Source organism: Oncorhynchus gorbuscha, linkage group LG01, assembly GCF_021184085.1.
Source record: "Oncorhynchus gorbuscha isolate QuinsamMale2020 ecotype Even-year linkage group LG01, OgorEven_v1.0, whole genome shotgun sequence".
Classification (NCBI taxonomy): Eukaryota; Metazoa; Chordata; class Actinopteri; order Salmoniformes; family Salmonidae; genus Oncorhynchus; species Oncorhynchus gorbuscha.
The window spans coordinates 109,057,182-109,070,625 of record NC_060173.1 but is presented as its reverse complement, the minus strand read 5'-3'; the positions used below and the strand labels follow the sequence as shown (position 1 = coordinate 109,070,625).

Sequence of the window (13,444 nt, the reverse complement as noted above, 5' to 3'; positions counted from 1 at the left end):
TCATAAACCTATCTCCCAGGCCAACATCATGACACACTCCTACCTTTTCACAACATAACTGATTGGCTCAAACCCTTGTGTTGTTTTAGGGGTAAAAAATGTCCCACTACTATGTTTAACAGCAGAGAAAATGCCGTAAATTATATTTTTTGCTAGGGTGACCCACAACATGAGAAAAAGTGAAACGTAGCCTTAGTTCATATTTCCATGAAAGCTGTACACCACCAGGGTACAAAGATTATCAAATCATTTACACACCACAAAAACCACACACACACACAATGAGAAATTGAGATTGTGTGCTACTGATTGAACTCAGCCAGCAGCTCCTGAAGAGGAGGATCACCATGGTTGGCACAGTTAGAAAGAACAAGTCTGAGCTCCCCCCTGCACTCCTCACAACAAGGGGGAGAGAGGCCTTCTCATCAAAGTTTGCCTTCACTATCACTCTAGTTTCTTACCTCCCAAAGAGGAACCTGAATGTGGTCCTCCTGAGCACACTGCACAAAACGGCTGAGATCAGAGATCGCGACGACAGGAAGCCCGCCGTCATGCTGGACTACAACCACAACAAAGGAGGCATGGACAACCTGGACAAGGTCATTGGAATTTACAGCTGCAGGAGGATGACTGGCCTCTGGTCATCTTCCATAACATCTTTGATGTGTCCTCATACAATAACTTTGTAGTATGGAACAAGTTCAACCCTACCTGGATGCCTGATAAGTGGAAAAAGAGGAGGGTGTTCTTGGAGCAGCTGGGAAAGGCACTTGTAACCTCACACATTCAAAGAAGGGAGCGCCTCCCCCGCACATCAGCCTCTGCAGTGCTTGTGAAAGCTGTTCAGGGGGCTGAATCTTGTCCTGATCCACCTGAGGCTGCAGCTGGGGCAGGCAAGAGGAGGAGATGCCAATTATGCCCCCCAAAGAAGGACTGGAAAACAAATATGTGCTGCACATGTGAGAAATATATCTGCAAAGTCCATGCACACACACTTGCATATTGTCCTACATGTGCTAATTAGAGTTGATTGAATCATGTTCTTCACGTTTTTGTTTTGTATCTCTATTAATTTATTCTTATTTATTGTTGTTGTTTTTACACCTTGTGGTTGTGAGCATTGGCTCAACAAAATGGTAGAAGACTAGTATTTTGTAGTTGAATTCCTCATTGTACAGTATATAAGAATATATCACTATGTTGCCAAATAAAGTTCAAGACTGTTCTTGTTTCTCTTCAATAAAATGCATTCGAAACTACTTTCTGCACATTTCGGCTACTTTTTTAGGCTTTACAAGTGCTATCTCTTGCTAAAGAATGTATGTTTACACCTATGTAGTAACTTAGCAATAATAATAATAAATCTCTACTTTAGTAAAGAAAACAATCATGACAGGTGTGTTGTAATAGAAAATGAGGGTTTCCACTGATTTAAATGCAGTCTTTCAGCATTGTGAAGAGGGACAAAGTTTGTGATGAATGAAAGGTTGTTTCTTCATGCAAAATAGATTTAAAATTCAATTAAGCTGCTTTATTATTGGGGTTCAGTGAAGGTGGGTCATTTTTGACACTTAGGAAAAGGGGAGTATACAGAATGTTAAGTCTACATAAGGGTTAAGAAGGAAAGAAATTCCACAAATTAACTTTTAAGGTGGCACATGTCTTAATTGAAATGCATTCCAGGTGACTACCTCATGAAGCTGGTGGAGAGAATGCCATGGGTGTGCAAAGCTGTCATCGAGGCAAAGGGTGGCTATTTGAAGAATCTCACATATAATATATATTTTTATTTGTTTAACACTTTTTTGGTTACAACATGATTCCATATGTGTTATTTAATAGTTTTGACATTTTCACTATTATTGTACAATGCAGAAAATAGTAAAATTAAGGAAAACCCTTGAATGAGTAGGTGTTCTTAAACTTTTGACCGTAGTGTATATATTAAATACGTATTTATATATTTATGTTGGCGTTTCCCTGCTGCCTGTTCTCCTCTCACTCTCCTCTCACTCCTCTCTCATTCTTCTCTTCCTCCTCCCTACTCTCTTCCTCCTCTCTCCATCTGTCTGCAGAGGTTTGTGGGGAACGTGAACGCTGACGGTGTCGTCCACCACAAGTTGTCCCACTCTATCAGAAGCCGCTTCCTGCGCTTCGTCCCCCTGGACTGGAACCCCAGTGGCTGGGTGGGACTCAGAGTGGAGGTCTACGGCTGTGCCTACAGTGAGTGATCAGACCACCATCCCTTACATTCAGACCATATAGGCTGTGACTACAGTGAGTGATCAGACCACCAGCCCTTACATTCAGACCAAACACGTTCAGCTAATATCATAATGCCTACAGTAAGTAGCCCCTCCACCCATTACATCCAGAACACCATACTTCTGTGTATAACCTTGAATGAAAGCAGGATGTTTGAGGACAACTGCAGAAATATAGTAGATAGGATTTTGATATTGATGCAATTCTCTCTTTTATCACAAATTCTTAAAGTAAAATGCCGACCAAGAGAGACAGACAGTAACAGCCAGGCAGGCATGCCAGTTGAGATCCAGGGTAATGCTATATTAACCAATCTAATCAAATTAACGTTTATTGGCCGTGTACAAAGATTTTGCAGGTGTTACAACAGGTGCAGCAAAATGCTGAAGTTACTAGCTCCAACAATAAATTAAAATACTCTAATCAACAAGTGAATTACCATCATACTAATATATATATATATCATTAGTGTATTACTGGACAGTTGTAATTATCCCTGAGTGAGCACTTTCATCATGCCGACTGGTTCCACAGCATGATCCCTGTATTCATGTTGGATGCTCTGCTAATAAATGCAGCTCAAAGTACAGTAAATAAAAGGAGGGGCAATACACATCTTCATTTTGAACTATAAAATAGGTTGATCAATTCATGACACAGAGAGAAAAGAGCGAGTGAGGGAGAGAGATGAAAAATAGTTTTTTTGTTGTTGTTCTGCAATGTTCATGTCATTACATTAATGGATATGTAAATAGAGATGAATGTACTCCAGGTCTCTCAGTGAATAAATTCAATGGGTAAGGCTGACAATTCTCCCTATGGCAAACTAATAACTTGCCTTTTTGAACACTTACAGGAATCAATTGTGTATGACAGAAAGGGGTGAGTGAGTACAAGAACTAGATACTGCAATTATCTAAGAAAAATAACAAGTCTATGTCAGAGATTTTCCCTATCCAGTTACACATGGAAATGGCTTCCAGCATAATGTATACTGAAAAAATATATAAACGCAACAATGCAACAATTTCAAAGATTTTTCAAGAGTTACCATTCATATAAGGAAATCAGTCAATTTAAACATTAATTTGGCCCTAATCTATGGATTTCACATGACTGGGAATACAGATATGCATCTGTTGGTCACAGATACTTTTGTTGTTGTAGTGTATGTGGCCTGTAAGACAAATACAGTCTAAATCAATCTTGGATGAGTTCAAACAAATATGTATGTGAATAAGTATTTACTGATGGTGTTAAATCATGTTTTATGGACATAACAAAAGGTGTCCCACAGGGATCGATTCTTGGTCCGGTTCTTTTCAATATTTAAATGTATGATATTCATTTATCTGTACAAAATTGTAACTTTATAGTGTATACAGATGACACTGTGGTGTATGCTATTGCTCCCACAGCTGATAAAGCTCTGTCAGAGTTTCACTCTGCCTTTATTGCCCTGCAGAAAGCCTTTGTTGAACTGAAATTAGTACTTAATGCAGGTAAAAACCAAGTACACTACATGACCAAAAGTATGTGGACACCTGCTCGTCGAACATCTCATTGCAAAATCATGGGCATTAATATGGAGTTGGTCCACCCTTTGCTGCTATAATAGCTTCCACTCTTGTGGGAAGGCTTTCCACTAGATGTTGGGACATTGCTGCGGGGACTTGCTTCCATTCAGCCACAAGCTTTAGTGAGATCGGCTGGCTCGCAGTCGGCTTTCCAATTCATCCCAAAGGTGTTCGATGTACTTAATGTCAGGGCTCTGTGCTGGCCAGTCAAGTTCTTCCACATCGATCTCAACAACATTTCTGTATGGACCTCGCTTTCAGCACGGGGGCATCTGAAACAGGAAAGGGCCTTCCTCAAACTGTTGCCACAAAGTTGGAAGCATAGAATCGTCAAGAATGTCATCGAATGCTGTAGCTTTAAGATTTCCCTTCACTGGAACTAAGGGATGAAAAACAGCCCCAAACCATTATTCCTCCTCTACCAAACTTTACAGATGGTACTGTACATTCGGGCAGGTAGCGTTCTCATGGCATCCACCAAATCCAGATCCCTCCTTTCGATTGCCAGATGGTGAAGTGTGATTCATCACTCCAGAGAATACATTCACACTGCTCCAGAGTCCAATGGGGGCAAGCTTTACACAACTCCAGTTGACACTTGGCATTGCTCATGGTGATCTTAGGCTTGTGTGAGGCTGCTCGGCCATGGAAACCCACTTCATGAAGCTCCCGACAAACAGTTATTATGCTGACATTGCCCCCAGAGGCAGTTTGGAACTCGGTAGTGTGTTGCAGATGAGGACAGATGATTTTTACACGCTACGCACTTCAGCACTCTGCGATTCCATCTGTGAGCTTGTGTGGCCTACCACTTTGCGGCTGAACCGTTGTTGCTCCTAGACGTTTCCAATTCACAATAACACCACTTACAGTTGACCGGGGCAGCTCTAGCTGGGCAGAAATTTGACAAACTGGCTTGTTGGAAAGGTGGCATTCTATGACAGTGCCATGTTGAAAGTCAATGAGCTCTTCAGTAAGACCATTCTACTGCCAACATTTGTCTATGGAGATTGCATGGCTGTGTGCTCGATTTTATACAACAACGGGTGTGGCTGAAATAGCCGAATATACTAATTTGAAGGCGTGTCTCAATAATTTTGTATATACTGTATAGTGTACCTTAAAACAAAAGGTAGGGGCATGGATCAGAAAACCAGTCAGTATCTGCTGTGACCACTATTTGCCTCATGCAGCAGAACACTTCTCATAGAGTTGATCTATGATTGAGGCTGTTGATTGGGGCCTGTGGAATGTTGTTCCACTCCTCTTAAATGGCTGTGCATAGTTGGTCTATATTGGCAGGAACTGGAACACGCTGTTGTACACGTCAATCCAGAGCGTCCCAAAAATGCTCAATGCGTGACATGTCTGGTGAGTATGCAAGCCACTGAAGAACTGGGACATTTTCAGCTTCCAGGAATTGCGACATGGGGCCCTGCATTATCATGCTGAAACATGAGGTGATGGCGGTGGATGAATGGTACAACAAAGGCCTAAGGATCTCATCACGGCATCGCTGTGCATTTCAATTGCCATAGATAAAAAGCAATTGTTTTTGTTGTCCGTAGCTTATTCCCGCCAATACCATAACCCCACCGCCACCATGGGGCATTCTGTTCACAACGTTCTCACCAGCAAACACCATACCATAACCCCACCGCCACCATGGGGCATTCTGTTCACAACGTTCTCACCAGCAAACTGCTCCCCCACACGACACATTGCACACCCCCTCAAAACTTGAGACTTATGAGGCATTGTGTTGTGTGACGAAACTGAACATTTTAGAGTGTCCTTTTCTGTTCCCCGCACAAGGCGCACCTGTGTAATGATCATGCTGTTTAATCAGCTTCTTGATATGCCACACCTGTCAGGTGTAAACAATTCTGTGCACAAGATTTGAGAGAAATAAGATTTTTGTGCTTATGGAACATTTCGGAGATCTTTTATTTCAGCTCATGAAACATGGGACCAACACTTTACATGTTGCTTTATATTTTTGTTCAGTGTACATTTAAATACGACCATTGGTGTAGACACTAGCATTTCCTTCATAGGTATGAAGTGCAGAGAGCTATAGCAGTGTGTTCATAATAGGTTCTTTGTGACAGGGAGCAAGTAATCCAATGCCAAACCGTTTAACTGTCTGTTGATTGCCTTCAGAATCAGACGTGGCAGACTTTGATGGCAGAAGTTCCCTGCTCTACCGGTTTAACCAGAAGTCCATGAGCACGGTGAAGGATGTGATCTCATTGCGCTTCAAGAGCCGCCAGGCTGAGGGGGTGCTGCTCCATGGAGAGGGTCAGAGGGGCAACTACATTACACTGGAGCTGCACCGGGCCAGGCTGGCCCTCTACCTCAACCTGGGTGAGTTAGTCACACCGGGGCAGGCTGGCCGTCTACCTCAACCTGGGTGAGTTAGTCACACCGGGGCAGGCTGGCCCTCTACCTCAACCTGGTAAAGGTCATCTCGCTGAGGTCAAGGAGTCAAAGGTCATGTGTAACAGGACACAAGGAGACTTCTTCTTTCCTCAATATACTGGACTGTGTTATGATCTATATCAAAGTAACCATATTATCTTGCTCTCTGTCTTCAGATGACACAAGGCTGCGGTTCAGCAGTGGTCGTGTTGCGGTCACTCTCAGCAGTCTTCTGGACGACCAGCACTGGCACTCTGTCCTCATTGAGCGCTTCAACAAGCAGGTCAACCTCACCGTGGACACCCACACACAGCACTTCAGGACCAAGGGGGAAGGAGACTCCCTGGAAGTGGACTATGAGGTGTGTCTATCCAAACACCTTATTGTAGAATAGTCAGACACTTTTTTTTTTTTTTTTACCTTTATTTAACTAGGCAAGTCAGTTAAGAACAAATTCTTATTTTCAATGACGGCCTAGGAACAGTGGGTTAACTGCCTGTTCAGGGGCAGAACGACAGATTTGTACCTTGTCAGCTCGGGGGTTTGAACTTGCAACCTTCTGGTTACTAGTCCAACGCTCTAACCACTAGGCAATTTGAATTAATCCTGTATACGTTTAATAGTGATGTCATTGTTTCACCCTTTTTCCTCATCAAAGCTCAGCTTTGGGGGCATCCCACTGCCAGGTAAGCCTGGTACCTTCCTGAGGAAGAACTTCCATGGCTGCATTGAGAACCTCTACTACAATGGGATCAACATCATCGACCTAGCCAAGCGACGCAAGCCTCAGATCTACAGCGTGGTATGACAACCATTGTCAACCAACCATACCATAGATTATTAGTACATCCTTAAAATAGTATGGGGACAAAGTAGTTAATCAACCAAGGCCTCTGTGAACTCAGACTGTTTTAATTGCACTGTTGCAGTGAGATTTCACGTTTGCCTACAATGTGATTCGACTATGTTTAATCACACTTGTATTTGAGTTAGTCACATAGCTTTCTGTCCGTAGAGGAAAACATTGAGTGAGAAAACCAATCTATATTCTCTCTACCGTTTAAGTTATATCTGACCCCCCCCCCCCCCCCCCCCCCCCCCCCCATCAAATCAGACAGAAGCCTAAGTGCCACATAATTGTATCACAGGCACCTTTTTTTCCCTTGAAATTCTGATTGCTATGTTAAAAAGCCTTTACTTACAATTGAGAAAGTGAGCAATTTTTTCTCACTGACTGCCATGATGGAATCCGTAATGGAATTTCAATGTGAAATGGAACCTGAGGTGGTGGTCTGGTGGCGAGGGATCACATTGAGAGTCAAGTGCTGCCGATTGCTCTTCCCTGCCTCTGAGGCTCTGGGATTGATGGGCCGCTGACCTCAATTGACATGGCTGCTCTTTAGCTCCATGTACCACGCAAGGCCTCTGGACCACTTGGAATTAGTGTGTTCTTTCTTTGCCCACCTGACGGCTGACCTAGATTGGAGCGGAGAAACTCAGAAATGTCACAGTTTGATATTGTATTACATTTCTGCATTTGTGGTGGTCTTGTAATGCACCTTTTACATTTCAGATAGTCATTTGGCTTTATATGCCATTCTCAATATTTTTTGGGGTTCTTACAGGCAATTTAGTTATCTAAGTACCATATTCAGTTGATACCTTCCTTTACCAGCCCACTGTTTGTCATTCTGCTCAGATGAACGTACAGTAAACCCAACATGAGATTCATTATGTATTCATCATGTTGTTGATGGTGTGAGTAAATCATTCCGTCATATGTGTGCTCTGTGTGTGTCACCAGGGCAACGTGACCTTCTCGTGCTCTGAGCCCCAGCTGGTGTCCACTACCTTCCTGAGCTCCAGCAGCAGCTTCCTGTCGCTCCCGGCCACGCTGTCTGCTTCGGGGGGCTTCGCTCTGCGTTTCCAGTTCAGAACGTGGAATCCAGATGGGCTACTGCTCTCCACCCGGCTGGCCCTGGAGCCCCAGCGACTGGAGCTGCAGATCAGCAACAGTCGGCTGCGCCTGACCCACCACATGTCAGCCCAGCAGAAAGAAGAGGTCTCCACCGGTGAGGGCCAACAGCCTCGAGTCTAGCTGACCCAGACCCACTCTATGCTGGAATCAGTGGTTCTGTCTATGGGGACTCAGAGTATAAAAGGCTTTTTGTTCCAGTGAAACGGGCAGACAGTGAAAAATTCATCCATCATCCAGGCAGAGACCATCTGTGTTTGGTTTTGCACATTTCATATACATCATTTCTATTATCTTTTGCCACCTATAAACTCAGAGGACGCTTCATCTTCTTTGAATGGTTTGAGTTAAAATGCCATCCTTTATATCTTGTATTTTGGATGCCAGTTCTGCAGGATTGCAGTCAGACAGAAATGTAGAATTACGTTGGATTGCAGAGCCCAGACTTTCAGCAGATGGCAGGCACAGAGGGAATTATAGACCTGCAGAAAGACCGCCACAGCTTGGAAGCCCTTCATTATAAAGGACAGTCAAAATTAATATCCCACAATCCACTGTTACTGTAGGTCTATTTTGAGTTGGCACCGACTGCCAAATCAATGTTTCATCCAACAATAATCACCAGTACAGTCACAGCATTACGTTCTGTCCTCTGGCAATGATTTAGCTTCAATCTGACCAACCACATAGTCATTCATTTGTATTTCCATGTCCTCTTCTCTTCATAGTACAGTGTAGTATGTCGTAGCACGTGACCATAGATTACACAGCCAATGACAGGCTCTGATTTGCAATATGTAGGCCTAGCACGAACAACGTAATCTGAAATATTACATATGTTGGAGATCACAATCCCAACAGTCCCTGAGAGAACCTGCGAGTGATGTCTGAAAAGCCTGTAATAGAGATTGGTGGTGTCTCATTGAAAAGTGACGTGCACAGCAACAACACCTCGCTGTGTCCACAGGTCACAGAGTCAATGATGGACTGTGGCACTCTGCGAGTCTCAGCTCCCGAGGTCTCCAGGTCACCATGACTCTGGACAATGAGCCGTCCTCAACTATGGAGCTGGGAGACCACATGGAGGCAGGAGACAGTCTCTACTTTGGAGGTAAGGCCACACACTTGTCTGCATAACTGTCTCATGACACCAGGTCTTGGTGGTCAGGTTTTGGTGCAGCTTCTGAAGACATCATCTAAAGATGGATACAGGAAATGCAGGATGAGGAAAATATGTTGATTTTGCAACAGTTTTTCAATCTGTGTCACAGGTTGTCCGTCTCTGAACGTCTCAGGCTGTGAGAACCCCACATTGGCATTCCAGGGGTGCATGCGTCTCTTCTCCATCAACAGCCAGCCCATGGACCTGAACCTGGTGCACCAAGGACAACTAGGAGACTACAAGGAGCTGCAGTTTGACACATGTAGCATCCATGACAGGTTGGACTTTAGGGTTTCTGCAGACGTTATACCAAGTAAGGTGGGGCTCCAAATGTTGGTGTGTTTGGATGAGAAACTAAAACAAACGGCATTTATTCTCTCCACCACAGCCAATAGAGATAGCCTTACAGATAGGCTCGGCCAATTAGACCATGCAATGGAGCCTGGTACTGTAGCCTCATCATCCTGGTTGAGAGCCCTGCTAACAAGGAACACTTACAGGGAGGAGACAAACAAGAGAGCAGGCGTTTCTCCTTGTATTCACCCTGAGGGGAATCCTACCTCTGATGTCAGATCACAGCTATACCTGATTGTTCTGTTTGGAATGCGAACCGGCAGATTGAAATTCTGTTGGAGTGTGTGGAACAATTACAGATTAAATGTTAGTTGATGTTAGTTAAAGCAATAGAATTTGTAAAAAGAAGAAATGAGATGCTTGGTGACAACAAAACAGCTGTCTGTGTGTATTGGCTGCCTCTCATGGAGCCTTCCTCAAAGAGTACGCTGAATGTGTTGTAGATTTCACTGCCATGCAATATTATTTAGGGAGGCTAGTGCAAGCAGACGGTTGGAAATGTGTCATCGTCCATCAGAGTGGCGTGTCTTGATGTAACTACCAGAACTATGCTTCATTAAAAGGATTGGAAGATTAACCTTTACGAGTGCTAATCTTCTTTTCTCTGTGTCCAATCAAATTTCATGACGACAGTTTTTTGCAAGTGTTCACTTCTGTGCCGCGGCTTCTAATTTCATGACCTGTGAGGGCAGCCGTGAACACAACACTAGAAACAGTACTACTGTAATGAAACCACGGCGTGTTACCTTATCCACTGCTGCTTATCCACTGCTGCGGTCACTCCGGTCCATAGCAATTCATCGGAGAAAGACGACAGTGTATGAAATTGTAGATGCCTGCTTGTATAGCTGCGTGCTTGAAAGCCGGGCAATTACGCAAAACTGAAGGAGGCTTGAGGAGAATACTATTAATCAGGAAATTGAGGTTAGCAGAGGAATTTCTGTGAAGCGCTGGGTGTTCAAATAACCATAAACACATGTTCTGTGTTTGATGTGATTATGCTGCCGTTTATTTTTTTCAAACATAATAACACAGTACTGTGTTTGTTTACCAGTTGCCCAAACAATCTGAGTTTGAGGGGTACCAATTCATTTGGGATTTACCGAGCGGTTGTGTAATTCATAAATTAACAACGGCAAAAGAAAAATGCACAAACTGTGTCGTCTCACCTCTTGAGTACTCGGTGTCAGACCTTGATAACGACAAATATATTGGGAGGAGTCTCCTTAGCAGATAATGCAAGGTTCAGGATAGTAGGCCTGGACACAAACACAAATCACATTTTGACCGTCTTTACAGAAAGGATTGTGAGATCTTACAGATATGTGTTTGGGCTGTGATTGCATTTCTTTGTTTGCCAACACGTTATCCTTCGAAGACTTTTCGTTGTGTGAGTGTTTGTGTTTATTACTGGGAAAACAAGTTTAGAATCTTTCAAACAAATAACTAGTAAACGTACAGTATGTCATCAATCTCTGAGATTGTAAAAAACAGATTTTGCAGTTGATTTTCTACCTTATCAAATCTTTAGAATGTTTTTTAATTTTTTAAATAATGAACACACTGGCATTTGCTCATGCATAGTATAGATATCTTTATACATGACAACATCATGTATATTTCTGCTTTTGCCTATCTCCAGATGTCTGCCCAACTTCTGTGAACATGGAGGGCAGTGTTCCCAGTCTTGGAGCTGCTTCTACTGCGACTGCTCTGGGACAGGATACACTGGAGCCACCTGCCACAACTGTGAGTCCCCACCTGCTCTTCTTAGCTACACTATATACAGTACCTTACAGTAACACTCACCACTCCTTTCTCAAATGTGTTCTTGACAATACTGCACAATACACCCCATGACGGGATATGCACTATATTTAAATGTATCTCACAATCACATAGAGCTGTTATCCATGTGCTTCCCTCCTTATAAAGTGTCATTCAAAGGGGTAACAACATGAGATGGTTTAAAGCCAGATGGAAGCTGTAGTGATCAGTCCCCTGACTTAACTATCTGGGTCTCAGGTCATCCCTGTTAGTGGTACATCAAGATCCTCAGTCTGACACATGGAAGTTTCTTGTCTCATCTGTCGTCTCCAGACAGATACCCTTTTCGATATTCACCACTGAGCGCTCTCAGAACCCTCTGCTCCTGAATACTGATTTCTTGTTTATTCGCCAGCGGATGCAGTGTACCTTGATATGAATGTGCACCACATGATTGAAAATGCCCCCACTTACTTCGAACATACTCTTTTTAATGTATAATGGTGTCTGGCTTTGTACCTTTTCCTGGTTACAGTATGCATATGTGTGCAATATGACATGCAATATGGGAAGGCGACAACATTAGTATGACAAGGTCCAATTGTATTTCTATGTATTATCAATCCCCATTAGTTCCTACGTAGGCAGTAGCTACTCTTCCTGGGGTCCCCAAAAAATCAAGGCAGTTATACAATTTTCAAAACATTACAATACATTCACAACAGATTTCACAACACGTTAAGTGTGAGCCCTCAGGCCACTACTCTACTACCACATATCTACAACACAAAATCCATGTGTATAATATGTGTAGAGTGCATAAGGTGTTTTTTTATCTGTTTTTTTCTTCTCCTGATTCTGCTGCTTGCATCCGTTACCTGATGTGGAAGAGTTCCATGTAGTCATGGCTCTATGTAGTACTGTGTGCGCCTTCCATAGTTTGTTCTGGATTTGGGGACTGTGAAGAGACCTCTGGTGGCATGTATTGTGGGGTATGGATGGGTGTCAGACAGCTAGGTGCATTCAACATGTCAATACCTCTCACATATACAAATAGTTGTAAAAGTCAATCTCTCATCTACTTTGAGCCAGGAGAGACTTACATGCATATTATTAATGTTAGCTCTCCATGTAAATATGAGAGCCAGCTGTTCTGCCCTGTTTTTCCCTGTTCTGCCCTGTTCTGCCCTGTTCTTCCCTGTTCTGCCCTGTTCTGCCCTGTTCTGCCCTGTTCTGCCCTGTTCTGCCCTGTTCTGCCCTGTTTTTCCCTGTTCTGCCCTGTTCTGCCCTGTTCTTCCCTGTTCTGCCCTGTTCTTCCCAGTTCTGCCCTGTTCTGCCCTGTTCTGCCCTGTTCTTCCCAGTTCTGCCCTGTTCTGCCCTGTTCTGCCCTGTTCTTCCCAGTTCTTCCCAGTTCCGCCCTGTTCTGCCCTGTTTTTCCCTGTTCTGCCCTGTTCTGCCCTGTTCTTCCCTGTTCTGCCCTGTTCTTCCCAGTTCCGCCCTGTTCTGCCCTGTTCTGCCCTGTTCTTCCCAGTTCTGCCCTGTTCTGCCCTGTTCTGCCCTGTTCTTCCCAGTTCTGCCCTGTTATGCCCTATTCTGCCCTGTTCTGCCCTGTTCTGCCCTGTTCTGCCCTGTTCTTCCCTGTTCTGCCCTGTTCTTCCCAGTTCTGCCCTGTTCTGCCCTGTTCTGCCCTGTTCTTCCCAGTTCTGCCCTGTTATGCCCTATTCTGCCCTGTTCTGCCCTGTTCTTCCCTGTTCTTCCCTGTTCTGCACTGTTCTTCCCTGTTCTGCCCTGTTCTGCCCTGTTCTTCCCTGTTCTGCCCTGTTCTGCCCTGTTCTGCCCTGTTCTTCCCTGTTCTTTGTTGCACCTGACCATATGACTGGACAGTGTTCCAGTTGTGACAAAACTAGGGCCTAGGACCTGCCC

At 43.9% G+C, this 13,444-nt stretch overlaps 1 protein-coding gene across 1 annotated transcript in view; it reads left to right on the top strand.

Moving 5' to 3' along the window:
• Nucleotides 1-551: 551 nt before the first annotated feature.
• LOC123990829 (contactin-associated protein-like 5) overlaps nt 552-13,444 on the top strand; it is a 36,961-nt gene continuing 24,068 nt past the window's right edge. The window contains exons 1-9 of the mRNA XM_046291758.1: nt 552-599; nt 2,076-2,223; nt 6,006-6,209; nt 6,440-6,624; nt 6,922-7,065; nt 8,068-8,335; nt 9,206-9,349; nt 9,510-9,678; nt 11,397-11,503. Of these exons, the coding sequence (XP_046147714.1) occupies nt 552-599; nt 2,076-2,223; nt 6,006-6,209; nt 6,440-6,624; nt 6,922-7,065; nt 8,068-8,335; nt 9,206-9,349; nt 9,510-9,678; nt 11,397-11,503 (1,417 nt within the window). The remainder of the gene's footprint in view (nt 600-2,075; nt 2,224-6,005; nt 6,210-6,439; nt 6,625-6,921; nt 7,066-8,067; nt 8,336-9,205; nt 9,350-9,509; nt 9,679-11,396; nt 11,504-13,444) is intronic.